Source organism: Sitophilus oryzae, unplaced genomic scaffold, assembly GCF_002938485.1.
Source record: "Sitophilus oryzae breed Bouriz unplaced genomic scaffold, Soryzae_2.0 scaffold_1111_pilon_pilon, whole genome shotgun sequence".
NCBI lineage: Eukaryota > Metazoa > Arthropoda > Insecta > Coleoptera > Curculionidae > Sitophilus > Sitophilus oryzae.
In genome coordinates this window covers 3,875,540-3,902,550 of record NW_022145740.1, presented here as the reverse complement: position 1 = coordinate 3,902,550, position 27,011 = coordinate 3,875,540, and the positions used below count along the sequence as shown (strand labels likewise).

The 27,011-nt window shown below is 32.6% G+C and overlaps 1 protein-coding gene across 1 annotated transcript; it reads right to left on the bottom strand.

The window, feature by feature from the left end:
* Nucleotides 1–319: 319 nt before the first annotated feature.
* On the bottom strand, nucleotides 320–25,577 carry LOC115882262 (regucalcin-like). Its single transcript, XM_030900207.1, has 6 exons — nucleotides 25,394–25,577; nucleotides 23,253–23,553; nucleotides 22,140–22,221; nucleotides 21,334–21,518; nucleotides 4,261–4,455; nucleotides 320–532 (listed from the first exon to the last, which is right to left on the bottom strand). Exons 1-6 carry the CDS (start codon nucleotides 25,444–25,446, stop codon nucleotides 329–331), a joined length of 1,020 nt encoding a protein of 339 aa, XP_030756067.1. The 5' UTR covers nucleotides 25,447–25,577; the 3' UTR covers nucleotides 320–328.
* Nucleotides 25,578–27,011: the final 1,434 nt, after the last annotated feature.

The window sequence follows — 27,011 nt, the reverse complement described above, 5'->3', positions numbered from 1 at the left end:
TCAGTCTGTTCGTCTATACGTCTGTCCATCTGTCCGCCTGTTCGTCTACACCCTCTGCCCCTTTGCGAATAAAAACCTTAAACACGTGTTTCTGGGGTAAAAATATAACAACTCTAAAAATATATTGCACTTATTTAAGACTCACCCAGTATATATCTATACTACTCTTCCATATTAACTAGGAAAAATAGTAACAGCTCCATATCTCGAAACATTATATTTTTATCTAATAATAGCGTTATGTAGATTCTGATATAATATTTTTTTTAATGATGAAAATATTTTTGATGTTTTAAGATTTATTAATAAAATACTTAAAAAATATTTGTTATATATTATCTACTATGTTAGCATTAAAGACTGGACGTCCTTTTGTAAACAAATTAGTTACAGCAAATACACTTCCTGCTTCTGGATAATACTTTTTCTCATCTGATGTTAACGAAACTCTAGACGTTGTTACATAGAGAATATCGAGATCTGGCCCACCCCATATAGCTGATGTTACATCTCGAGCTGGTAAAGCTACGACCTGAAAATATATAAATTTTAGTTAGAACTAGGTCTTTAGGTATTTTCAAAATGAACACAAAATAAAATAAAACTAAAAGAATTTCGGACCATTCTCTTTATTTTTTTTACACAACGGTTCGTTCAGATGTATCACTGACTGGTATCGAGTGTAAACTGTTACACTGGATAACAATCAGTGATATAATCTGACCAAAACATTGTATAAGTAAAATAAATAAAGGTAATGGAAGTCCAAATTTTGTTTTAGTTTTAATACTGAATTATTACCTACCAAATTTAAAAGAATGTTACAATGAAAATATGAACTGTATATTTATGTGCAAGAATACGTTTTCTATATCTCTAAAAGGATGGTAAAAGGCTATTTTTCCGGCAAGCCAACTTATAAAATAGAAAACTAATTTCTTGCAGTATAGGTATATATAATAAAATTATATAAGGATTTTTCCCATTTAACTACTTAACTACCATTGCACGCAGGCCGAGATCTCCCGTTCGGGACTTAATATCAAACCGATACTTTCCGACAAGTCGGAATTAACTATCTCTGCACTGTGGTTGTCATTTTGTGTATCTGCCCAAGCTCACCTGATGATGCAGTAGGGCTCCCAAACCGGTAGTGAGAGCAGGTTGATCCACATTATGACAAACACAGCATAGAATTAAATTTCTATATCAGTAGTTAAGTGGCAAAAATCCTTATATAATTTTATTATATACCTATACTGCAAGAAATTTGTTTTCTATTTTATAATTTGGCTTGCCTGAAAAAAAGCTTTTCACCCCGTTCCTTCTACTATCGATAGTTGCGCCTCGGTGGTACGAAAGTACTACCATTGCACGCAGGCCGAGATCTCCCGTTCATGACTTAATATCCAACCGATACATTCCAACAAGTCGGAATTAACTATCTCTGCGCTGTGGTTGTCATTTTGTGGATCTGCCCAAGCTCATCTGATGATGCAGTAGGGCTCCGAAACCGGTAGTGCGAGCAGTAATAAATAATTTATATTACAAAACTCGCAGGGACAGGAAATGGTGAACCAATTACATGGGCCTCCTCCAAGAAAATCTTGTAATTCAGTTTTAAAAAGATGCATTTTATGTACTCAAAAGAACTTACGACCGAGAAAAATCAAAGATTTTCCTTGATTTAATTAAAAACAATCTTCAGATTGTCACGGGGTTTGTCAACAGGACACTGTCGCCTCAACGAACGCCTCAATGGGCTGAAGCTGAGAAACAACGGCGAATGCAGATTCTGTGAGGAAAATGGAAACACCAGAACACCTTATCGTGCCGTGAACTTTGGTACGGCTGATGTCGAGGATAGAGCTGGCTTCTGTGGAGCCGTCTCATATACTGGCTTTTTTTAAAGCCCTGAGACTGTATGATAGTTATAACTCGTTATAACTCGAAAAAGGGGAACAAAAAATAGATCGGTAAGGTCGCGGCGATTAATTCCCCTCCTAAACATTCTACATTCTACATGTACTCGAAACAATGGCGGATTTTTTGAACATCTGTTAAAGTAACTTAAAGTGTATGTAGTGAAATTATTTTTTTAGGTTTTAATTTGCTTAATGTAAATTGTAAAGGACCGTTTAATAAAATATTCTGTCTTTTTATAAGTTATAAATCACAATAGAATAAGAATAGCATGTAGCAAGCCAACTAAGTGATGTTGGTCAAAGAAGATTAGAATTGACTATAATTCAGTAATTTTTGGAAAAAAAGCATATTATAGCTAATATCGCTGGAAAGCTTAAAAATGCCAACAATGGTTTCTATTAAAAAAAACGTATGTTTATGTCATATATGTATGTGAAAAATTAGTGGCTTAAAAAACAGAGAACAAAATCTTCTTAAGGATTGGAAGCTATAACTTTTATCTGAAACTGTTTGTCTAAAATTGATTATAGTGGAATTATGGAGCATTTTTAAAATAGCCAAAAATTTTTTTCGAAATATCCAGTAAACTATAAACTTTTGCAAAAATCCAAATGGCGTATATATTTGACCTGACAAAACTGTAATTCTTTCCCCATTTGAGCGACTCTCTAGCTCCAATAGTTTCAGAGATATCATAGAGGACATTGTAGAAAACTCACCCTCTATGATATACTAGAAGCTACTAAAGATATACTAAAAGCACGCTTATTTTATATATGTATAAGGACATATACGTATATATGTTACGGTTAAAGTCCGATGTCCGGTTAATGTCGACAGACGTTTGAATTTTGGTTAATGTTTGGGTTAGGTTATGTGTTTGGTTGTTTTGTTGTGTGTTATTCTCGAGATTAACTGGGGGTAATGTCGACATTAACTGGACATCGGACCTTAACCGTAACATATATACTATATGATCTGGTGGAAGGTGAAAATCTGATGTAGGTATAAGTACTTATACATACATGAAAGCAAGTGGCTGTTTAAAGTAACTATAAATATATATATTTATAAAAACTAAACTGATGTTTTTTGATATTTTCTTGAATAAAAATAAGTTACGTGTTTTTTTATTGTTTTTGAATTGAGCACTCAATAGCACTCATTACAAGAGACCTTCATAAAAAAAACTACATTAAAAAATTGGCTTGTATTGAATCAGTCAACTACAAAAAGAGAGGGCTCTTTGAGAGGGCTCTTTAAGAGATGTTCGATTAAAAATTCAATTGCGTCTCAATATGGCTTTTTATCTGGTCGACTGGTCAGCGATGCTTCGCTATGGAGTTTTCAATATAAGCCAATTTTTTAATGTAGTTTTTTATGAAGGTCTCTTGTACCACGTTAATGTCCTGAGGAAGGAATGAATAAATTCCGAAAGCTTTACAATTAACAAAGTGTATTAATTCTTTGTCAAACCCTTCCGACTGCAACCCCACTAGTTCCTAGATTTTCTTACTTTATGTAGGTTCGACGCTGCATATTAAGAAGTAATTCCCTCAAGCTTCAGTTTTTTTGTGAAATAATCTAATCTATCTATTCAAAAAAAAATCCTTTATGAGTATTTTGCCACTGCACTGAAACGTTAAGCATTTTTTTCTTTGTTAGGCAAATTTTTATTACTATAAACACAACTTCTGACAAGCAGCGTCCGTTTAGGTTTAACGCAGAAGTGTTTACAAAAAATAACTATTTTATTTTGTAGATTTTTCTTGCAGTGCAGTGGCGAAATACCCATAAAGGATTTTTTTTGGATAGATGAATCCGCCACACAGGTATAGACATTTTTTACAATCTAATCTATAAATTGCACAGTGAACAGAAACTTTTTAGGAAGTCAACTTTACCCTTAGAAGATATAGTTATATTTATAATGAAAAATAAATTATACCTTTCAACAGAAATCTTTCAGATTACACTAAATTTAAAATATGCCAATCAAATTAGAGGGGTCACTTGGAAAAAAGTGCTGGAAAGCTAATGATTGATTTGGTCGGTTCATTTGACGTGAAAGGGAAGTTTCCTAGGCTTATAGGTAGAATGGTAGGTACTATAGAGAGATATTAATTACGAGATAATTTCCATTCTGTTGAAAAAAATAATTTTTTAATTATTGTAGCTGAACGGAAGGAACCGTGCCAACCTAGGAAACTTTTCTTTCAGAACCGATCAAATCAATAATTAGCCTTCCACCACTTTTTTCCACGTGACCCGTCTAATAAATCCGATTTGACTAGCCTAAAAGTATTCAAATTAAACGGAATATGTGGAACTTACTTGTAAAAGTTCGCCAGTTTTTGGATCTGCTTTTATAATAGCTCCCCCTCCATAGAGTGCGATCCAGAGATTGTCGTCTATATCTATAGTCATTCCATCGGGGCTGCCAGTAAGATTCGTGAAACTTCTTATATTTACAGCAACTCGTGGGTTCGAAATAGTCCCGTTTACATCATCATACTGATATTCGACTATCTATAAAATTATTTATTTAACGTAAATTCTATATTGAAGGGGTTTCAGAGATGATTCAGATTTAGTGGAGTAAAAATTTTTATGAAGAATAATTTTTTCTTAAAATGTCAGTAATAAAAAAATTAAAATGTGGTGTTTGGTATAAGAAAGTTTTAAAAAATGTGCAATATCTTGAACTGTATGTGGTCAAATTTGGTCAGTACATAAAAGTTAATTAATATGAATTAGATATCATTTTTGCAGTCAAGTTTTTATTTCAATTTTTCATCAAAGTTATATGTTTAATAGTTGTTATGCATGTAGTAATTAAATACAGATTTGCAGTGAAAAATAAATAGAACCCGATTAAATGTAGTTTTTGGACTAAGTGGTTATGAACTTAAATATAAAATCTACTGAACATGTTTAAATAAATAATTTTTTTTGTTTTTCTTGTAAAATCAGGCCACTTAAAAACTATAGCATTTATTCAAATTTATTTCGACAGGCAGTGCAAGTTGTATATTTTATGAAAGTAGTCAAACAAACCAATCGGAGAGAAGCTCATGAACAACTAATACATTTAATTAAATTACAAATAATCTAAGGCGGTCGATATTTAAAAATACACTTGGATTGACAGTGTTAACGTAAAAATATGCTTTCCTCTATGATTTCTCAGTTAGCGTTTTAGCAAAAAAAACTTTTTACCACCCCTTATGAGATATACGTTTAAAATGGGAAATGAATACTTTTTAAAGAAATAATAAAAGTTACCAATCAACAAAGCATGGGTGCAACTATAGATAAATAAATAATATTTCCAATAAAGACGTAGCTTACACAACAGCAAAATACAACACTAATTTAACACAATACACCAAAACACTTTACTTTTTCACGGGACGCGCATTTCAGTGAAAAAATAAAGTGTTTTGGTGTATTTTGTGGTGAATTAGTGTTTTATTTTGCTGATAACATTTCATGTTTTAAGAAAAAACACTTCATATTTACTTTACTAAGAATAAATACAACCTTCCCTAAATTATTTAAGTAAACTAAAAATGATCTATTTTAAGTCGCAAATAGACTATTAATGTTCTATTCAATATATTTAATCCCTGTTAATGTATTTTTCGTCATACTATATTGTTATATTATTATAACATAAGCAAAATCAGAATGGAAAAGATGCATATAACGTCCGCCGGACGTTATCATAACGGCCGGCGGCCGTTAAGTTTCTAAGGTAATCGTAACGTCTGTCACCTGCAACAATGACTATTTATTGTCAGTTGGACTTTTCAAAAATTGGGAAAATAGACCATAGCGAGATGTCGCGAGAAATTCCGTTGGAAATACAGGAGGAAGCGGCTGCGGCTACTCAAAATTTACTTCCGACTATAACCAGAGAGAGATATCAGCAGGAATATGACAATTTTTTAGAAGTGGCGGCAGGATAGAAGTATAAACAGCGTAAATGAAGCGGTATTGCTGGCTTATGCTAAAAGAATGTCTGAAATGTATTCTCCTACATCACTGTGGACAAAGATATCCATGCTGAAGCTTGCGTTGAGAGTATATGAAACATCGACATATCAAGGTAAAAGCCATTATATTCTTCGATATTTAATCATACTCATCTAAATTATATTTGTTCATAGATTTGGTAAACTGTTCATGTTTCTGAGGCGCAAAAAACGAAGGTTATTCACCAAAAAAAGCCAAAGTTCTGTCGGAGAATGACATAAATAATTTTCTACTGGATGCCGATGATTACACCTGGTTACTCGAAAAAATTGTATTGGTGCTTGGTATTCTTGGAGCTTGTAGGCGCAGCGAGCTTTGGTCACTCACAGTTGATGATTTCGAAGATTCGGAGAAAAATATTCTTGTCTCATTAAGAAATACTAAAAATAAGAAAGATAGGAAATTTCTTATTCCAAAACAGGCCTTCCGTTTGATGCCTATGGTTTATACAAAAATACATCAACCTGCGTCCTCGTAACTTTGACAATCCAAAATTTTTCATTGGTTACAAGAAAGGCAAGTGTGTTAAGCAAATCGTCGGTATACATACCATCAGGGAGCGTACCGCAGAAAATTGCAAAATTTTTGAACTTGGAGAATCAGAACGTTATACAGGGCATTCATTTCGTAGATCATCAGCAACCATGCTCGCCGAAAATGGTGGTGATTTACTATCGCTAAAGGAGCTAGGAGGATGGGAGTCTTCAACAGTGGCAGAAACTTACATAGAAAATCAGTTTCCAAAGGAATGAAAATAACAAATCAACTTTTTCATGATAGCTCCAAAAATAATGTGTCTTTAGTGGATACAAATATTTGCCATTCTTCAGTAGCATCATCTTCTTCTATAAAATCTGTAAATCCCTGGGAAGGATTACAGATTTCTCTAAAAACAACAGTGCACTTTTTAATTTCCATGTTCATTATCATGAAAAATGAATTTTAGTATAAGACATTATGTATTTTTTATCCTTACTTGTGTTATTGTTCAATAAAATTTGTTATTAAATAGTAGTGTTTATTGCTCTAAAAAATCTGCAGTATGACGAAAAATCTAGAACGCAACACGGCCGATAACAAATAACGGCCTTGGCTGCTTATGATCCTCGGCTATCGCCTCGGATCACAAACTTCAGCCCGGCCGTTATTTGTTGTTTATCGGCCTTATTACGTTAATAACTATAAATTGAAAGTTTTAACAGTTCGTGAAATTAATATCCCAAGGTTCCGTACTTATTTTAACATAGACTGATTAGGGAATTTTTGAAGTGAAACGCACACTGAGAGTAAAAATTCAAGGCCGTGACTCACGTTGTATTAACACATGACGTATTACGTAATGGTGACGAAAAGTGGTAACAATCGAAAAAGTGGTAAGCTAGTGAGGAAGTTGTGATGGGTCTTTGGAGCGTCATAACTCGGGCCCTATTTGGGCTAGGGGGCTGAAACTCGGAATGTAGTATACAGGATGTTTCAAAAAACACGTGTCATCTCTCGTAGGGAGATTCCTCACGTAAAAATAACATTAATTTTTCATATCACATACTCATATCATATATATCGACTCTGCTTTGTATCGTAGCTACAGAGTGTTTTACTATAGTATTCTTCCAACTTTACTTACTTTTAGTGTTTCGAATAAAATTTTGGTGGTAAAAGTTACTATAAATGCCACATATTTTAAAGCTAAAAAAGTGTCCGCATATTCACCAGCGACGGGCATACGGGTTCTCACTGGAATATTTTTCTAAAAAAAAAGCATGTACGCCACTGACTTTTTTTATCTTCTTAGCGAAATAGTGTAAGCAGAGTAATGCTTCGTCCTACGTGGGACACCAAAGCGCGCGATTCGGGCGGGCGAGCGACACGTATTTATCAAATAATGTTTTCTTCCGAAGCTGTCATAGGTAGGAGATGCGCGCGACTGTAGCGGCATCAGATGCGATTGAAATATGTCGCGCGAGTCGCGCTCATCGCCCTCTGTTGTCGCACGCGTCGCCCGCTCGCTTTTGTCTCCCACCTAGGACGAAGCGTAATGCCGATTAAAAGTTGTCTCTTCATATTTTATCGATTTCGGCCTCCTTGATGAGATAAACGCAATTTTATTAAATTTGACTTGATCCAAGTTTAATAGCAACCTTAAATTAATAATAGTGTAGCATTTTTTATTTCCTTTAATAAAATTGAATTTAAAATTGTATTTTTATTTAAATTTCTTAGTATTGGCGCCATCTATTTGCTAGATGCCAAAGATACCAGACTCCATTTGTTACAGCTCACTTCTCTCGATATTTAATTTTTATTAGCGCATCTATTCGCTAGATGTCAAACTTCATTTTTTACAGTTCACTTGTCTTGTTTATTAGCGCCACCTATTCGCTATATGCCAAACTTCCTTAATTGCATTTCACTTGTCCCAATCTCACTTCGCTGTGGATTGCGATTTTCTGTTCTAATGATTTCAATCATATGATATCACTTTATTCTCTCTCATTTTTTCTGTGGTGAAAAGGGTTTTTTGGCTTTGGTTTTGAAACGGAGATGAAGGTCTTTCTTTCTGGGAATTTGGATCTGAAGAAGACGCGTGTTTCGGCGTCCGACAAATTTTCCAGTGAAAAGCACTCTGAATCCACTTTTCGATTTCCATTGCATGGGTATCCGCTTTGGAGATTTGAAAACCTTGTTTGGTTTCTTCTTGGAATGATCACCGTAAGTTTATCCGCCATTTTATATAGCCCTATCTAACTAAATTCTATTTCAGTTATTTCCATTTCTTATTTCGTTTATTTGAGTATTTAATTACTGGTTTGGATCGGCATATGGTTTGAATATATTTATGTAAAGCTGATTTTCAGACCGTAAGTTGTTTTTTTTTATTGAGTATCTGTCCTGAGAACTATTTTTTTTTATTTATAGAGTAACTACCACATGGTACTCAGTAACTACCACATAGTACTCAGTAACTACCACATGGTACTCAGTAACTACCACCTGGTACTCAGTAATTACCACATGGCATATGCAGTAATTATTGTATGTTTCACCCACTTTCATTTTGTATGGACCTATGCAGACCTTAAGACAGTGTTCCTGACATTACAATCGTTCTTTTGGCTGATATCGAAGACTTCTCCTTCCATAGTCATCTGCATCCACTTCTGTTAGTCTGGAGAATACCTAACTACCTGTTTACATCATAAGAAACTATATACAGATAAGTCTCTCTTAAGTTTGATACACAAGGTACACTTTTATTTTATAATATTTGAGACAACAGATTTAATAACCTGGTAAATTATCACTATTTATCCCACATATTGTAGTCAAAATTCTTTTTTATTTAACGTTATAAGTTATAATTTGATTCGTACAGTACACTCTTACTTAGCTATGATATTTCATATGAAAATTATTAACACGTATTCATTTTAAAGGTTTTTGTACACGACATGTTTCGAAACATCATCGTATTGAGACACATAAATTTCACCTGTTTTTATATTAAGTAGCTTACTTAGTTCAAAGAATACAGTTACTAAATTAGAATCTATTTAAAATAACTTGCGGTTTTATTGGGATCACTGTGACTAATTGATGATACTTGTGTTCGTTTTCAAAAAATGTTTAATGTAGGATAGTTATTTCTGACTTTTATTCCTGATAAACATAATAGACCCTTAATGCTGTTGATTACTTTATTTTAGCTATGTTGTGATATCGTATTTTTCTTTTTGGTTTCTTACTTTACCACTCTCATAAACAAAGTAAGTGGCGCCCTTTTCACTGCCTTTACCATACCTATTTGAATTCTTAACATCAATATTAAAATCTCTGCAGCCTATATATTATCATTTTTTTATTTTTTAACAACATTAGAAAGTCACTGTGAGTCAGAAGTCTTACCTACGAACCCAGCTTTCCTCTAACCCTGAGCAACGGATTCTTTTTTCATTCTATTTGGGTAACGACAGAAAAGTCGTCACACATAGAAGAATAAAGTATGTGACGCCCTGTAACGTGGGGCTCAGCTTAATTTGATTGACTCAGCTTAATTTGATTGACTCAGCTTAATTTGATTGACTCAGCTTAATTTGATTGGCACATGTTCTATTTAATTGGATCAACTTAGTTTATTTTGTTTGACTTTTATTGGTAAACTTAATTTAGTAAAATAATTTCTATTAGGCTCAGATAAATTTTCTTTAAGGCAAAGACTATAGTTTTGAAATTTTGTTTTCATTATTTCTGCAATTTAATTTTTATAATTTCAGTACAACAGCAATTTTTGTTTTTTATGTTATAGAGGGTGTTTGTTTATCGGTTTAAAACTCAGAGATAAATAACTTGATACTTCTGACTACATAGTTTATTAAAATTTTGATCTTGATATAAATATACAGGTAAGGTTATATTTTGAATATACAGAGTGGACATAATTTTAGTATACAGGGTAGCGTTGTTAGTACTTCGTAAAATTTTGGAATTTGTTTTGAATATTTGAGTCTTTTTTGGTTTTGACATTGAACATAATTTCTTTCTGATAGATTGCGTCGAGTCATAACAGCTTTTTGTTAAAATTAGTAAATTTTTCTGAATCATTTAGTCTTTAATGTCTTATATAACTGAATTACAATGGAGAAAAGAATCTTTTAAAGTTAATCATTACGACAAGTAGAATTAGATTATGAACTTCTTATAAGGGGTATTAAGACATCTAAAAATGTTGAGAGTAAACGTAAAATTTTGTCAGGTCTTTTAAGTAGAGAAATTAATAACCCTTTTGTTTAGTTAATATGGAAAATTATCCTCTTTCTTTTGATCAAGAAATTTTCGAAATTAAAGCAACTTTAGATTCAATTTCTTTGTCAATTTCTGAATTCGAGGGTGGAGTAAATGATTCAATGTTTAAAGTTATAAAATCTCGTCTTGTACATTTGGCTGGTAGAATTAGAAGAGTAATTTTAGATGAAAATCGTGCTGATGCAGAGACTATTCAAACTGATGTTTATACTAGTTGTTATCAACTTGAAGCTGACTTATTTTCAAAAATTTCTGACACATGATATTTTAAATGTTAGTTCTGTCCCTTCAGGACCGGTTATTAATGTACCGCCTCCTATTGTGACTTATGTTGCTAAACCTTGTCCAGTCTCAGACTGGCCTATTAAATTTAATGGTAATCCTCAAGATTTATTTTCATTTTTAGAAACTGTTACTGAGCTTTCTGAATCACGTAAAGTTAGTGAACAAGATTTATTTTCTTCCGCAGTAGAACTTTTTACCGGGAATGCTTTTATTTGGTACAGAAGTATTAAACAACATGTTACAGATTGGAAATCTCTTGTAGAAAGATTAAAGAAAGACTTTTTGCCACCAGATAATGATGACAATATTTGGTCGCAAATTAAATCTTATAAACAACGAAAAAATGAAAGTATTTTAATTTTTATAGCAACTTTAGAGAATCTTTTTAGTAGATTAAGTAAATGCCCTAGTGAGGTTAATAAGATTAAAATTATTAGACAAAATTTACTTCCTGAATACATTACTCAGTTAGCTTTAGTTGATGTTTTATCTGTGTCTGAACTCTCTAATTTGTGTAGAAAATTAGAAAATGCTAAACATCAGAATGAAAAACGATCTAGAAGTTTAAATGTTTCTCAATTGAATACCACTCCTGATTCTAGCTCGTCTGATTCTCATCGAGTACAGTTTTGTAAAAAGTCTAAGAATGTCAATGCTCAAAACAAAAATAAAAATACTACTGTTCGGTCTGCTAGTTATTCTGTAGCGTCGTCGTCTTCTGACCCTGATATGGTAAATACTTCTTCGAGTATGCCCAGATCTGTAGAAAATTCAGGTAAGGAAGCAACCTCGCGTTTAGTTTGTTGGAATTGTTCTGGTCCAAATCATACATTTCATGATTGTCGACAGAAACGTAAGGTTTTTTGTTTTAAATGTGGTAATTAGGTGTTAAGTCACCGGCGTGTCCCAAATGTTCAAAAAACTAATTGGACGAACTCGTGTTTCTGGTCGTGCAGTTCAAAAATTCAAACCCAGAAATTTATTTTCAGAATCTGATTGGAAGAAGTGGTTATTATGTGTTAAGAATTTTTATAGATCCACCACTACCAATCATAAAGTTTCTCCTTCAGATATTTCAGATAATGATTCTTTTGTATGTCCGCAAATTTCCGTTTTGAATATAGATTTAGACCATACTGACGCATGGTATGAGACTATGAAGCAAAAGATTTTAGCTTCACCTGGTTCATTTCCACAGTGGAAAGTTGAAGATGGTTTTCTTTTTAAGTTTATTCCGGTACAGCTACCATTTTCATCAAATCTTCAAGAATGGAAGAAGGTTGTTCCACGTCCTCAACGTCGTAATATTATCGAATCATGTCATAATCCGCCAACTTGTTCGCATTTGGGTTTCTATAAGACTTTATCAAGACTTCAAGAACAATTTTATTGGCCCAAGATGAGAGCCGATGTTCTTAAATTTGTTAGGAGTTGTCGTGTTTGCGGAGCTCAAAATCTTCTAAAACTATGCCGTTAGGTAAGATGGGAAATGAAAAGCAAGTTAATATGCCTTTTCAGACAATCGCTTTAGATCTTATGGGTCCTTTCCTAGATCAAAAAGGGTCATAAGTGGCTTTTAGTTCTTGGCGATTGGTTTTCGAAGTATGTTCTTCTGTGTCCGTTGCGTTCATCAAAATCTCCCTATATTGTGAAGTATCTTGAGAATGAAGTTTTTCTTACCTATGGAGTACCTCAACATATAATTTGTGACAATGGTCCTCAATTTGTTGCGAGAGAATTTAGAGATTTAGCTAAGAAATACCAAGTTCAGAAGATCTGGTATAATGCTGTGTATTCTCCTCAATGTAACTTTATTGAGCGAATGAATAAAACTGTAGGAACAGCTATTAGAACTTATGTTAAACAGCATACAGATTGGGATGTTCAGCTCTCTAATATTCAGTTTGCTTTAAATACTTCTAAACATGAGGTCACAGGTTTTTCTCCTTCATTTTTAGTTTTTGGTAGACATATTCCCATCTCCGGTAAGTATTATGGTCAAGTTAAATTTTCTGAAGATTTTGAAATTATGCCTGGCGATCGCAACTCTTACGCTTCTGAACTCAAAAATCTTTATAGTGTCTTTAGCGAAGTCCGTAAAAAACTTCATGCTGCTTATGAAAGAAACTCGAAGTCTTATAATTTGCGTAGGCGTGATTTATCTTTTCAGGTTGATTTGGTTGGAGACGTAATAAGGTCTTATCAAATGCTGGTATTAACTTTTCAGCCAAGTTATCTCCTCGTTTTATTTTATCTTCAGTGCGAAAGAAAATCTCGAATTTAGTTTATGTTTTAGTAGACGAGAATGGTACTAACGCAGGCCGCTGGCATATAAAAGATTTAAACCATACCAAGGTCACACGATTGACGACAATGATACAGAAAATGTCTCTACTACGTCACACAAATTCAAATAATCTATTATGTCCGATTCCTTTTTAGGGTTTAGTCTAACGGATACATAGATTATATTTTAGTTTCTTTTTAGTTCAGATTAAACAGTTATACAACATTTGCTTCTCGTTTTTTTACGGATTTGTCGCGAATCAGTATAACTATATTGTCATTTAGTTTTTTGCATACTATATTTTTGATATGTTATAGTATTTCTATTTGGAAATGCGAGCATATGACACTATTTTTTTCTTCGAGTATTCTACAGATTATCTAATTTTGAGTAAATATTTTGTGGGATGGTAATTCTGTTAATCACTCATATAGTTTTATGTCATTTGCTCTATTCTTTGTTATTCAGTTCACAAGAATCTGAAATGTAAGAGATTCTTGTATTTTGTGTATTCTGAGAACACCACTTCGTGAAAAAACGAAAAGTTGTTATGGTTTTGATTGCAACCTAGAAGTGAGACGTAGCTAACCTCATGACTTCGTAAGTTTTACTGTGTTTTGAATATTATTGTGATCTTCTTTCCATATTTGCAATAGCGTTTCATAGGCTGGAATCCTATGTTACGGATATTTTGGGTCATTAGTGACAATCTTTTTTCTCTTTCTTTGTGTCTTTCTATTGTGTTTTCTATTGTAATTTTCCTTCTTTTTCTCATACAGGTGAGTTACCTTGAGTGGTTAACCGGTGAGCACACAGTTTGTGGCGAAGGTAGTTTGTCTTGATCACGCCAAACTAACCTCTTATAGTGATCCGTAGCATGGCTTTTGTTGAGGTTCTTTTGTTGTTTGTTTGTTCTCTGCTTCCTTGGGTGTGAGGGGTCGCATGAATGATTACACGCGATTTGTGAATCATTTCGTTGCCTCATACTAGGTGGGTTGAGTGCAGGCGATCAGCGGAGGAATTTCTTCAGAAACATCTGCGCTTCCATGGGATTCTTTTTTCTTTTCCTATCCCATACCTTTTTAGTTTTAAGTTTAGTTTTAGTTTATCATATATTTTGTATATGATTTTGTTTTTTTTTGGATTATGTGGTGATTTTGACTTTCCCGATTGTGTAACCTCCCCTGATTTGACATACCGATTGCGACTTACCAATTGTGACTCCTTTATGGACGTGTGATACACGAAGTTATCATCCACCAAATTTAATTTCAAAAATCTAAAAACATGTACCAATTTAATTTAGTTTTCCTTAGTGTTGTTTGGGCGAAAGTCCTCTTTGAGGGCCTTTCTTTTTTTTGGAGGGGGGCAGTGTAGCATTTTTTATTTCCTTTAATAAAATTGAATTTAAAAATCTATTTTTATTTAAATTTCTTAGTATTGGCGCCATCTATTTGCTAGATGTCAAAGATACCAAACTCCATTTGTTACAGGTCACTCGTTTCGATATTTAATTTTTATTAGTGCATCTATTCGCTAGATGTCAAACTTCATTTCTTACAGTTTACTTGTCTTGTTTATTAGCGCCATCTATTCGCTATATGCCAAACTTCCTTAATTGCATTTCACTTGTCCCAATCTCACTTCGCTGTGGATTGCGATTTTCTGTTCTAATGATTTCAATCATATGATATCACTTTTTTCTCTCTCATTTTGTCTGTGGTGAAAAGGGTTTTTTGGCTTTGGTTCTGAAACGGAGAAGAAGGTCTTTCTTTCTGGGAATTTGGATCTGAAGAAGACGCGTGTTTCGGCGTCCGACAAATTTTTCAGTGAAAAGCACTCTGAAACCACTTTTCGATTTCCATTGCATGGGTATCCGATTTGGAGATTTGAAAACCTTGTAAAGTATGCAATCCAGAGTCATAGACAAACTAACAAAAGCAAGACGCGTCAACGCTGTACTGCAAAACGGTAACAAGTTTGATAAGAGTTTATTACCGCGCTTGCGTCAACTGGCCTTTTAGACGAGGACGGTTTACTTATGGATTGTGTATTTTGTAGTAGCCTTTTAGACAAGGATGTTTAATTAAAAAGCGTTTATTAAAATCAAATAAATTTATTTCCATCGGTAAAATAAACAATAATTTCTGGACATAACAGATATAAAAACAAAAGTTAAATAAACGAAAACGTATTCCTCTTGTTAAAATAACAAAAAAGATGATAAAAAATCAACAGTTATGGTAAACGAAATAAAAGCATTATTCTTCAAAAGTACAAAAAAAATAATTATGTATATTATAATATTAATAATAGGAACAACAAGAAACATCTTAAAAATATACAACTTTTTCAAATATAAAACAAAAACATAAACTTCACATTTTTCACAAGAATTTGCAAAAATATTAACATTTCGAGTCTATTATAAAATATAAAGCACGAAAATTCAAATCATAAAAAGATTAAAAAGATAAAGATTCTTATAACTTACAGTCAATTTGTAGGACCTTCGTTTTGTCTACGTTAGCGATGTAATCACAATAATATGTATAATCACAGTAATTATTATGTTCTTCATAAATGTAAAATGTATTAAATTATTTGTTTTCGTTTTTGTACGCTAATAAAATAATAGTAATAGCCAAACAAAACGCAAAATCAGGAATTCAACAGTTCGTTCAAGGATGGTTCAAGGCAAAAACGTTTTTCGTTTTATTTAGGTTAGGTTTGACGAGTGCGACTGCGCGATGATTTCTGACTCAACTGGCCAGCGCAAAAACAATAATTCGACTTCCTCAATCCTTTGAAAAGTCTTGCTTTTGTTAGTTTGTCTATGTCCAGAGTATAGATCGTATTTGTTTGGTTTCTTCTTGGAATGATCACCGTAAGTTTATCCGCCATTTTATATAGCCCTATCTAACTAAATTCTATTTCAGTTATTTCCGTTTCTTATTTCGTTTATTTGAGTATTTAATTACTGGTTTGGATCGGCATATGGTTTGAATATATTTATGTAAAGCTGATTTTCAGACCGTAAGTTGTTTTTTTATTGAGTATCTGTCCTGAGAACTATTTTTTTTATTTATAGAGTAACTACCACATGGTACTAAGTAACTACCACATGGTACTCAGTAACTACCACATGGTACTCAGTAACTACCACATGGTACTCAGTAACTACCACCTGGTACTCAGTAATTACCACATGGTATGCAGTAGAGATCTGCACGGGCCGGGTAGCCCGAACGGGCCTCAGGCCATGCCCGGCCCGAACACGGGCCACGGGCCGGTTTCGCACTGTCAATAGGGGTCGGGCCTCGGGCCGGGCCGGTTCCGCACTTTAAATAAACACAACTTTGCTTCTGTACATGTTTTTGAGACACCCTGTATTATAATAGGTGTTTTTAAGCTATGTTTTTGTGAAATTGATAGATTGTCTGGAATCGACAAAGAACTACTTGGAATAATTGTAATTGAAAGGATTTTTGTAATTTTATTTTGATCATTATTAACTTTCCACAAACCGGGCCGGGCTTACAAAACCTACTTCTCTTCTCGGGCCGGGCCGGGTCGGGCTACAAAAAACCGGCCCGTGCAGGTCTCTAGTATGCAGTAATAATGCACTAATTATTGTATGTTTCACCCACTTTCATTTTGTATGGACCTATGCAGACCCTAAGACAGTGTTCCTGACATTACATTCGTTCTTTTGGCTGATATCGAAGACTTCTCCTGCCATAGTCATCTGCATCCACTTCTGTTAGTCTGGAGAATACCTAACTACCTGTTTACATCATAAGAAACTATATACAGATAAGTCTCTTAAGTTTGATACACAAGGTACGCTTTTATTTTATAATTTTTGAGACAACAGATTTAATAACCTGGTAAATTATCACTATTTATCCCACATATTGTAGTCAAAATTCTTTTTTATTTAACGTTATAAGTTATAATTTGATTCGTACAGTACACTCTTACTTAGCTATGATATTTCATATGAAAATTATTAACACGTATTCATTTTAAAGGTTTTTGTACACGACATGTTTCGAGACATCATCGTATTGAGACACATAAATTTCACCTGTTTTTATATTAAGTAGCTTACTTAGTTCAAAGAATACAGTTACTAAATTCGAATCTATTTAAAATAACTTGCGGTTTTATTGGGATCACTGTGACTAATTGATGATACTTGTGTTCGTTTTCAATAAATGTTTAATGTAGGATAGTTATTTCTGACTTTTATTCCTGATAAACATAATAGACCCTTAATGCTGTTGATTACTTTATTTTAGCTATGTTGTGATATCGTATTTTTCTTTTTGGTTTCTTACTTTACCACTCTCATAAACAAAGTAAGTGGCGCCCTTTTCACTGTCTTTGACCATACCTATTTGAATTCTTAACATCAATATTCTCTCAAAATCTCTGCAGCCCATATATTATCATTTTTTTATTTTTTTAACAACATTAGAAAGTCACTGTGAGTCAGAAGTCTTACCTACGAACCCAGCTTTCCTCTAACCCTGAGCAACGGATTCTTTTTTCATTCTATTTGGGTAACGACAGAAAAGTCGTCACAATAGCAAAATTGAATATCATTAATTTGCGAAAGTTTTAAATAAGTATTCATTGATTCCTTATCAAAAAATATGAAAAAAAGTTCCCATAAAATGGGTATGGAAATGCATAGTTTAGAGATACAGGATGTTAAAACTTTTTTAAATTAGGTTTTTTCCTAATTATTTTGAATAACATTATTTTTTTATTTGAAATTGCAGTAGGCTGGACTAATAAGAATAATAACTAATAGTAATAATATTTAGTAATAAATTAGGTAAAATATATAATTTATTAATTTTATTTTTATTTTAATTTTATTAATTGTGATTAATAAATTATATCATTTATCTCATCAAGGAGGCCGAATTGGACAAAATATCAAATGATAACTTTTAATTGGCATTAAACGGCCTACACAATTTTGATATCAAAAGAAAAAAGTGAGTGGAGCACATATTTTTTTAATATATTACAGTGATAAGCCATTATTTGTACGTCCCTCATGAATTTATCAACATTTTTAGCATTACAATATGTAACACTTATAGTAACTTTTACCCTCAAAATTTCTCAAATTCCTCAAAATCAACGCACAATATTTTATTTTCTATAAGATATAGTGTTTAAGTGTAGTTTTTGCACACGTGCAGAAAATCTAAAGAAATAGTATCTGTATACTGGATCAAAGGGAAACTTAAATCTAGTCTCTTTTTTATCAAGGTTCGATTCTAGTAAAAATTCAAAACATTTTTATATGACATACACTATTTATGGTTGGTATGATACCTGTTACTATACATTCGAGTTTCGATGTTAAAAAATAAAAAAAATCATATTTAAAGTTTTTCTACAACCACTACAAGGACAACTGTATTTTAAATATTATATTTAATTTAACGTTTTTCAAACAGAGTTCATTAGACTATATTTCTACTAGGTACATTATTTTAAAAGAAATTAAGAGTAAAAGTAACTTAAACATTCATAAAAATAGAAATATTTACTGTTGTAGATTCTCAGTAACAATAAAAAAGAGGAATTTATATTGTAAACAATGAAATAACTGGAAGCTAAATTTTTTACCTGCTTAGATATATTTAGAGCCAGTGTCTGACGATTTTTTTTACGATGGCCCTAATATGTTTACTTCTAAAGTTGATAAGAACCATCAGTAGAAGTCCATATCAGTAGAAAAAAGAAACAGAATATCTCCCTTTTTGTCGGTCGCGCGTACACAATGCTTTTTGTTCGGCCTATTTGTTCTGCTTGAGCGTAAGCGCTCGGTTCGTTCGGACTAAAATGCCAAAGTCTGGACGCGCCTTTAGGAGCAATACTTTTTTTGTCCTTTATTTTGATATAATGCTGAAAATCTCACAGTTACATGTCTCACTCTACACATATTAAATTACATAAACGTAGGATATAGAATATTCTGTTATGAAACGACTGATGGAATAGCAGGCATCGCGGATTTAAAAAACATGGAAATAACGACGTTATCGTATAGTCGGGGTTGGAAATTTTACTTACTCCATTTACCACACCAGTATTTATTAACGAAAAATCCAAGAATATTTTAAATGCATTATTTAATATTAGAACATTTAATAAGCTCATGAATAGCAACTTCCCTTTTTAGTTAACTCGGATATTTTAACATTTCTGAAACTTAATTCTTTCTAAAACAATATTTTCTAATTGGTAAAACGTAAAAAATCGTTAGATCTGACAACTCTGTTGGAACTGGTCGTTCATCTGGCCGCAGCTATAAACGCAATACATCCGGCCAGCCGACGGACGGCCAGGTCGTTGCGACCTGGGGTGCAACTTTGTTCGTGTTTCAAAGCGATAGCAAAGTACTTAATTTGTAGCTTGATACACTATGTTCAGTAGCCACATCGATTCGTAGCGATATTCTGATTTCTCGCTTTGTGGCGAGGCGACAGTCTAGACACGTGTGCAAGAGTGTGATAGTGATACCATATTTCGCAGCATTTGAGCGACAATAGTTTTGCAATGAACATAGTACCGATCTGGTTTCGACATTGCTTCTAAACGATCGGTTTCTAACTTGAACAAATTTGCACCCCCTGTCGTCAGTGAGTTAGGAACGTCAAAAGTTTATGTCGTCCGATCGCGACCAAATTGGTGGGTAGGCTATGTAAGCGACGGTGCACACGGTCCCACCATGCAAAGTTGGATACGACGCGCGACGTTTCGTTTATATCTTCATCAGGATGCGACTAAAAATTTGATATAAAATAAAAATGTAGGTTGATTTCGGCATAATTGGGGACGGACTACAAGATGAGGCGACGTCCTCGATGTTTCGAACCGATGCTTCTAAATAGATGAAATCATCAGGATTTTTCTTAATTATGGGTCGATTGGAACCAAACTCGCCACGTGGGAGAGGTACATGAATGGAGTTCAGACATCGCTATATGGTTCCTTCCATTTAATATACAAGGAGCAAAAAGGGGAAAACAAAATTATAATTTTAATTTCGATTTTGAAACCTAACTTTTTGAAGTGAAACTTTTTTTCGCGGGCTGGGAGTAAAAAAGACCGTGACACACGCGATAGCGAAACGACAAGCGAGACGAAAAGTGGTAAGGACGCGCGCTGGGAGTAAAACACAGCCTACACCTACAAACATGTAGTGAAGCGACGCGCGACGTGTTTTATTTCACGCGTATAAAACTATCTTTATTAATTAGATACTATAGACAAAACATAATTACAATAAAATATAGACTGGCAAACAGACAGATAGTCATTTTAATACAAATTTTGTCAAAGTCATCAAACTATTTATTAATTTTTAATTTATTTCTTTTTCAATATTTCAAACTACACTTTTTCAGACATGCCATTCAAATCCGTCAATTTCATAGGTGTAAGAAGTTTCACTTCAAATGTGCGCACATATTACACACACAGTTTTTTTAATTACCTATTTATATGATTTCACCCTTAAAGGCAACTTAAGTATAACATTTGTTATTAATTAATTATATCTAATATTAATTGTTATTTCTTTTTGTTAAGTTTTTTTATCTCGTTCCTCCGTCTTTTCTCTAGGAAAAATCAACTTAACAAACCTTTATAATACTTTAATATATTTTGACGTTTTTGCAATTAGTTATAATCTTCGACGCACTGTATCCGATGTGCTTAAATGTACAAAGACAACAATTAGTAATAGTACAATGACAAACATTTCTACGAAGCCTATCAGCAATCTCACGGGATGACAATCCTGCATTTATTCAGATCATCAATATACCCCATACACAATATCAATATACCCCATATACAAAATTTCAAAAAAATAGCATCTCCGGTTTTCCAGATTTTAACAAGATCCAAACTTTCGACTAACCCGGTATAACAGGCAATCAATGATATGAAAAAATACTAACCGTTAATGATGGAGTATCAATGTAATAGAACAGGTCATTTGCTGAATTCCATGCTAATCCGTTGCTGATATTAACTGGAGCTATTTCAATAGCAGGATTATCTAAATTATCCTTTGTAATTTTGTAAAGTACACCATTGTTAGGTGTTAAAGCACCAGTGCTAGTATTTTCTGCACCCATCGTTCCTAAAAGCAATATAGGTTGTAATATATCATAAATATATTCTAAAAAATCAAATTGCTAATAATTTTGTTAGTATTGTATGAGTAATCACGATTTTATATTTAAAAATGTTTATACAGGGTGAGTCTTAAATAAGTGCAAACGTTTTCAGGGCTAGTAGATCTCAATAAAAGAAAATTTTTTTCTTTGTCGTTTTTCAAATAAGTCCAAGGTAACCGAGATATTTTACTTTGAAAATTAAAAAAAATGATTTTTCGCTAAAATTTTGAGAACTACTGTATCTTTTTTGGATTTTCTTTCTTGTAAATTTAATATATTACCTATGTTGTCATACTATAAACGTACTAGGTTTATAACTATTTTTTTTAAATTGCAAATTCCAAATTTTCCTAAAATTTTTTTTTCGCGAAAAAAAACCATAGGTGTCTCCAAACCAAACCAAACCATAGGTGTCTTTCTGGGGTTGAAATGTACTACCCCTAAAAATATTTGCACTTATTTAAGACTCATCCTGTATAAACATTATAATAAAATATCAAAATATTTATTCAGTAATGTCATTTCAGTCATTTTGAATGTCGAATGTTATTAATGTTTTATGAGCCGAATGAATAAAAAATTACCAAACCACAAACGGCCTTCTTTGTCAGCTTTTCCATCATTCATTCTACTAGTAGGAAACTCTTCGGAAACAGTTGTAAGTACCTAAAAAATGATAATAAAATTGTATAGAAATAAACTACGATCGAGACTACGATAGACATCCTGAATAAAGATTTCCATTAAATAAATTTGGTATTCGCCAAAGAATGAATGAATAAGGAAGTCTTAATATTATTTTTCCATACCCCTCAATAAACTATATCTGTTAGTGAAAAGAACTGAAGCATAATTTACAGCATTTAAAGTCATATTATCGTCTGCAGTTTAAACTCTATTAAGGTACGTAAAAGTCCATTACTACTTTCTTTAGTTATTGGTGGGAAATCAAAGCAAAACTTACTGATAATAAAAAATAAAAATAAGAATGTTTTGTAATTACATTGTGTTTTGTAAGAAAACACTATTCAATTATACAAGAACCTGTTTTTATCTATGTTACTGACGAAGAAGAAGAAGAAGAAGAAGAAGAAGAAGAAGAAGAAGAAGAAGAAGAAGACTCCGATACAATGTAGCCGCCTACAATTTGTTTGTTTTTTGCTGCGTGTACGTCAGTGCACGTACGACGAAAAATACGCACGGACACGCATCCAATGTAACCACGGTAAAACATTGAATTTTAATCATTTGTTGATATGGCAATAGTGTTAGCGAGTCCTCCGTCCAGATTTTAAAATATAGATTACGTTTGATTTGTGTAATCTGATTACTTTATTATTATTAATTTAAGTTAAATTAGCAGATTTCTTCTAATTTAACTTAAATTACTAAGAAATTGCGGTAATACAACTTGTAGTTTAATTTTTAGGATCATATAAGTCTGCATATGTCTTATTATGCTTGTTTTATATCAACATTTTAACTCGATTAATATTTTTTTTACATAGATTTCATTTGCGAATTTAACATTTTTTAAAAGATACTAAAAACTTGAAGAGCAAATATAAATACGTGATTTTTTTTTCACTGTATGTGCGTGAATCTGCTTTGTTTCAATAAAATACTAACCCACGATCTTTCTAAAGGTGTCATTAAATCCTGCAAAGCTAGTTAATAATAGCGTTGACGATACTCACCCGTTGATTTCCAATTTCGTTTGTCCCATCCCACTCCACGGCTACCACCGACCTGTTCAAGCCCACAATAAGCAGGTTAGGGTTATTTTCCGAGGTAACGACTGGCGTAACGTTTCCGTTTAGTGTAATGTAATGAACGAGCGACGTGTTGTAATGGTAACTAAATACTCTGCCCGTGTGAATGTCCACGTAAAATAAAATATTTTTTCGGGCGTCCCATGAAGGCCCCTCAGCGTGATCAATAGGATAAGTAACCTGTTGTATAATTGGCGTCGATAATTCTAAATTCGTTTGTATATAACTGAAATATATATAATAATAATTTACCATAAAGATGCATATAAGATACATTATAAAATGTAAATATACTGGGCGATCCGAATTGTATTCAGAAAAGTTCAGCAGCCCCCCCTCATATTCTGCAAATAAAAATAGTATATGTAATGTATCTCCGAAACGAAGCATTTTAGGACATACATTTATACAAACTTTTTTACTTATTTTTATATTCCCAATAATCTGCTGATGTTCCCCGGTTGCAATTTGAACCACCCTTTACATTTAATCCTTAGTTTGAATACTGAGCGTTATAATAGATCTGAATTCACAAGTTTAACTCTAATATATGTCTTTCTGTGCAATTACAACACAGAGTATTGCATTTACTTTATTAAATGTTGTAGCAATGTTTCAAATAGTTAAATAGCTGATTGTTATCAAACTATACATGTATGTTTTATTTTAACAATAAATTCTAGAAAATTAAACTAGTCATTTAAAGATGGTCATCCTCTATATTATGTTATACAAGGTAGTCCGAACGGTATTCCGAAAATTTCAGCAGCACATTCTACAGATAAAAATAAGTAAAAAAGTTCGGGTAAATGTATGTCCTAAAATGTTTAGTTTTGAAGGTACAGGATGTAGAAGTTTCATTTTTATTTCGATTTTTCCCAAATAATTAAAGTAAAGTAACGTCATCAACTTATATGTTTTGATGTCAATATAACTCCCATTTGTAGGGGGCACCACCTACATGTGTTTTAACTATTTTAAAGAGTAATAACTTTTCGTCCGTACCCGTATAAAACTACTGAGTGAAAGAATATACATTTCCGTGATTTTTTACGCAAAAATATGTATCCTGGTAAAAATCACTACGAGCAACCGTTCTCAAGATATTTAGAATGGAAATAGTCAATACATGTCATTATTAAGAAAAAATACACATGTTGAGCAGATAGTTATTTGACTGAAATTATAAATTTAAGAGCTTATTATTTTTTTTATAAGTTATAAGTTTTTCTTCAAAAAAATGGTAATAAAACAGTTTCTGTCGGACTTTTGGCACAAAAACATTTCAAATTTATGATTGCAGCCTAATAACTATTTAGTCAACATATGTTTAATTTATGTCAATGATGACAGGTATTGCTAATTTAGATTCCAAATATCTTGACTATCATTACTCGTAGCTATTTTTACCAAGATACCTTTTTTAAGTAAATAATATCGTAAATGAATATCTTTTTACTCAGCAAGTTTACATGGGTACAGACGAAAAGTTAGTACTCTTCAAACCAGTTAAAAAATGTCTAGGAGGCGCCCCCTACAAGTATCAGTCATATTGATGCCAAAATAAAATTTATCATGTCAAAAAACTCCTAGGCACCAATTCAAATATTAATATTACTTCAGAAATTATTTGGAAAAAATCAAAATAAAAATAAAACTCCTACACCCTGTATATCCGACACACAACATTTTAGTACTTACATTTATACGAACATTTTACTTATTTTTATCTGTAGAATATGCTGCCGAAGTTTCCGCAATACAGTTCGGACCACCCTGTATAATATCATAATATCTTTATTTGACGAATTGCTATATACGATGAAAAAAAAATGTTTTCTAAAATTCTTAATAAATTTTTTCATAGCCATTTCACTATACACTATTTAACTAATAGATTTTACTTATTAAAAACTATTTACGTATTATTGGTATACATTATTAAGAAGTGACAAAGACAACTAGATGTTTTAATTATCCATATCCATATAAACTATTTATAAGCTATATATATTTTAATTTTATTAACTCAGTTAATTAAAACAGAATATTTTAAAAATACTTACGGACTGCCAAACACAAAGCACACAAGGCAACCTAGAAAAATATATCCAATCATTTTATTTTGAATATTTGCAACGTTTAAATGTTATTTATCAAAACGCTGCTGGTTATATTACGGCTTCGTATTTAGTTAAGTGTTTCCTTGGTGATAAATATTAATAAATTTAAAAAAATAACCAAAATGTACTTATGCGCTATATGTATAATTATATAAAAAATGTTTTAATTGGAAAGTGGGGATATTCAGTAAGTCATCGTACTTATATTTTTATCATATATCAATAAATGATAGTTTAATAGTTAAACAATAATAAGTAGCATGGAAAACAGATAGATTTAATTAACTACGATTATATTATATTAATTATCAAGATCATTAATTTTATTAACTTGCAGGTAAGCATCACATCCAGATAAATACAGAGTGGTTAGAGAAACGATAAGCTCTCAAATACTTGCCGTGAGAAATAGTTCAGATTGCTTACATTAAAAAAAATGGAGAACGCCAAAAGAGATACCGCCTACTCCCATTTTACCAGGGCCAGATTTGTTATTTTTAGACATATTAAATTTAATATATGAACAAAAATGAAATAATGAGGGGAACATAAAATAAAGGAAACGTTTGGGGAAAACAATCTAGTAATTAAATCGGCCAAGAGCTCGAAATTATTTTCGAGTTCGAAAAATGTTAGCAGGGCACTTATTTGTGATGGCCTATAAGAAAACGTTTTTTTTTCATATGCACGTGAAGAGGTATTTTAAATATTGCTAATATAGTTAATGAAAATTTTGCAATTTACTTTTGGTAAGGCCGTGGCCCAACATACCTGCACGCGTAGAGCGGAGCGGACAATAGAAAGAATACGCCTCAATCTGCCTGTATGTGAGGCTACTTCCATTTACTTCACTGCATTTAAACGCTTCGCGGTCCTCTCCGCTCTACGGTACGCTAGGTCGTATGCCTCATGTGGGGCCACGTTTTAAAGCGTATTTTTCTCTTTATCTCAAGTGGTCTGGGTTAATGGAATTAAACAAGCTAGGGCTCGTTCAAAAGAGCGTTTCTTTAATAATGGTAATAATCTGCTATATAAACTTTCGTTTCCGTATATTTGTGTCTTTGTAGAAGGCGCTGTTTGACATAAAGAATTAATTAGCAGGTAATATATTTCTTTTTACATAATTAAATAGAGATAAAATTTCCAAAAAATCAGCGCACTCCTTACATTTATATTTTCTCTCTAAAGGATAGTAGAGATCAAATAGGCTGCCGCGCTGCGTAGGCATATAATCTAAAATTTATAGTAATAGGCTATAAAACAAAAAAAAAAAGGTAAATGGTTACGTCAAAATAATAAGATATTCAAGCGCAAGATTACTATATTAAACAGGTTACCTTGTAACTTTTGGACCAATATGAGCGAAGTTGCAACTACGTCCAGGGATGCTACACAACGTATAAAATCATAGATATAGGAATAAAAAATTAAATGCAACCGACAAAGAGAGATAAATGGGCAATACAGTTAAGGAAACACACTTCAATCAACTGAAAAGTTTGAACGACATACACTGAAAACAATAAAGTACACAATGCATATCGATTCGGAAATGCACTCT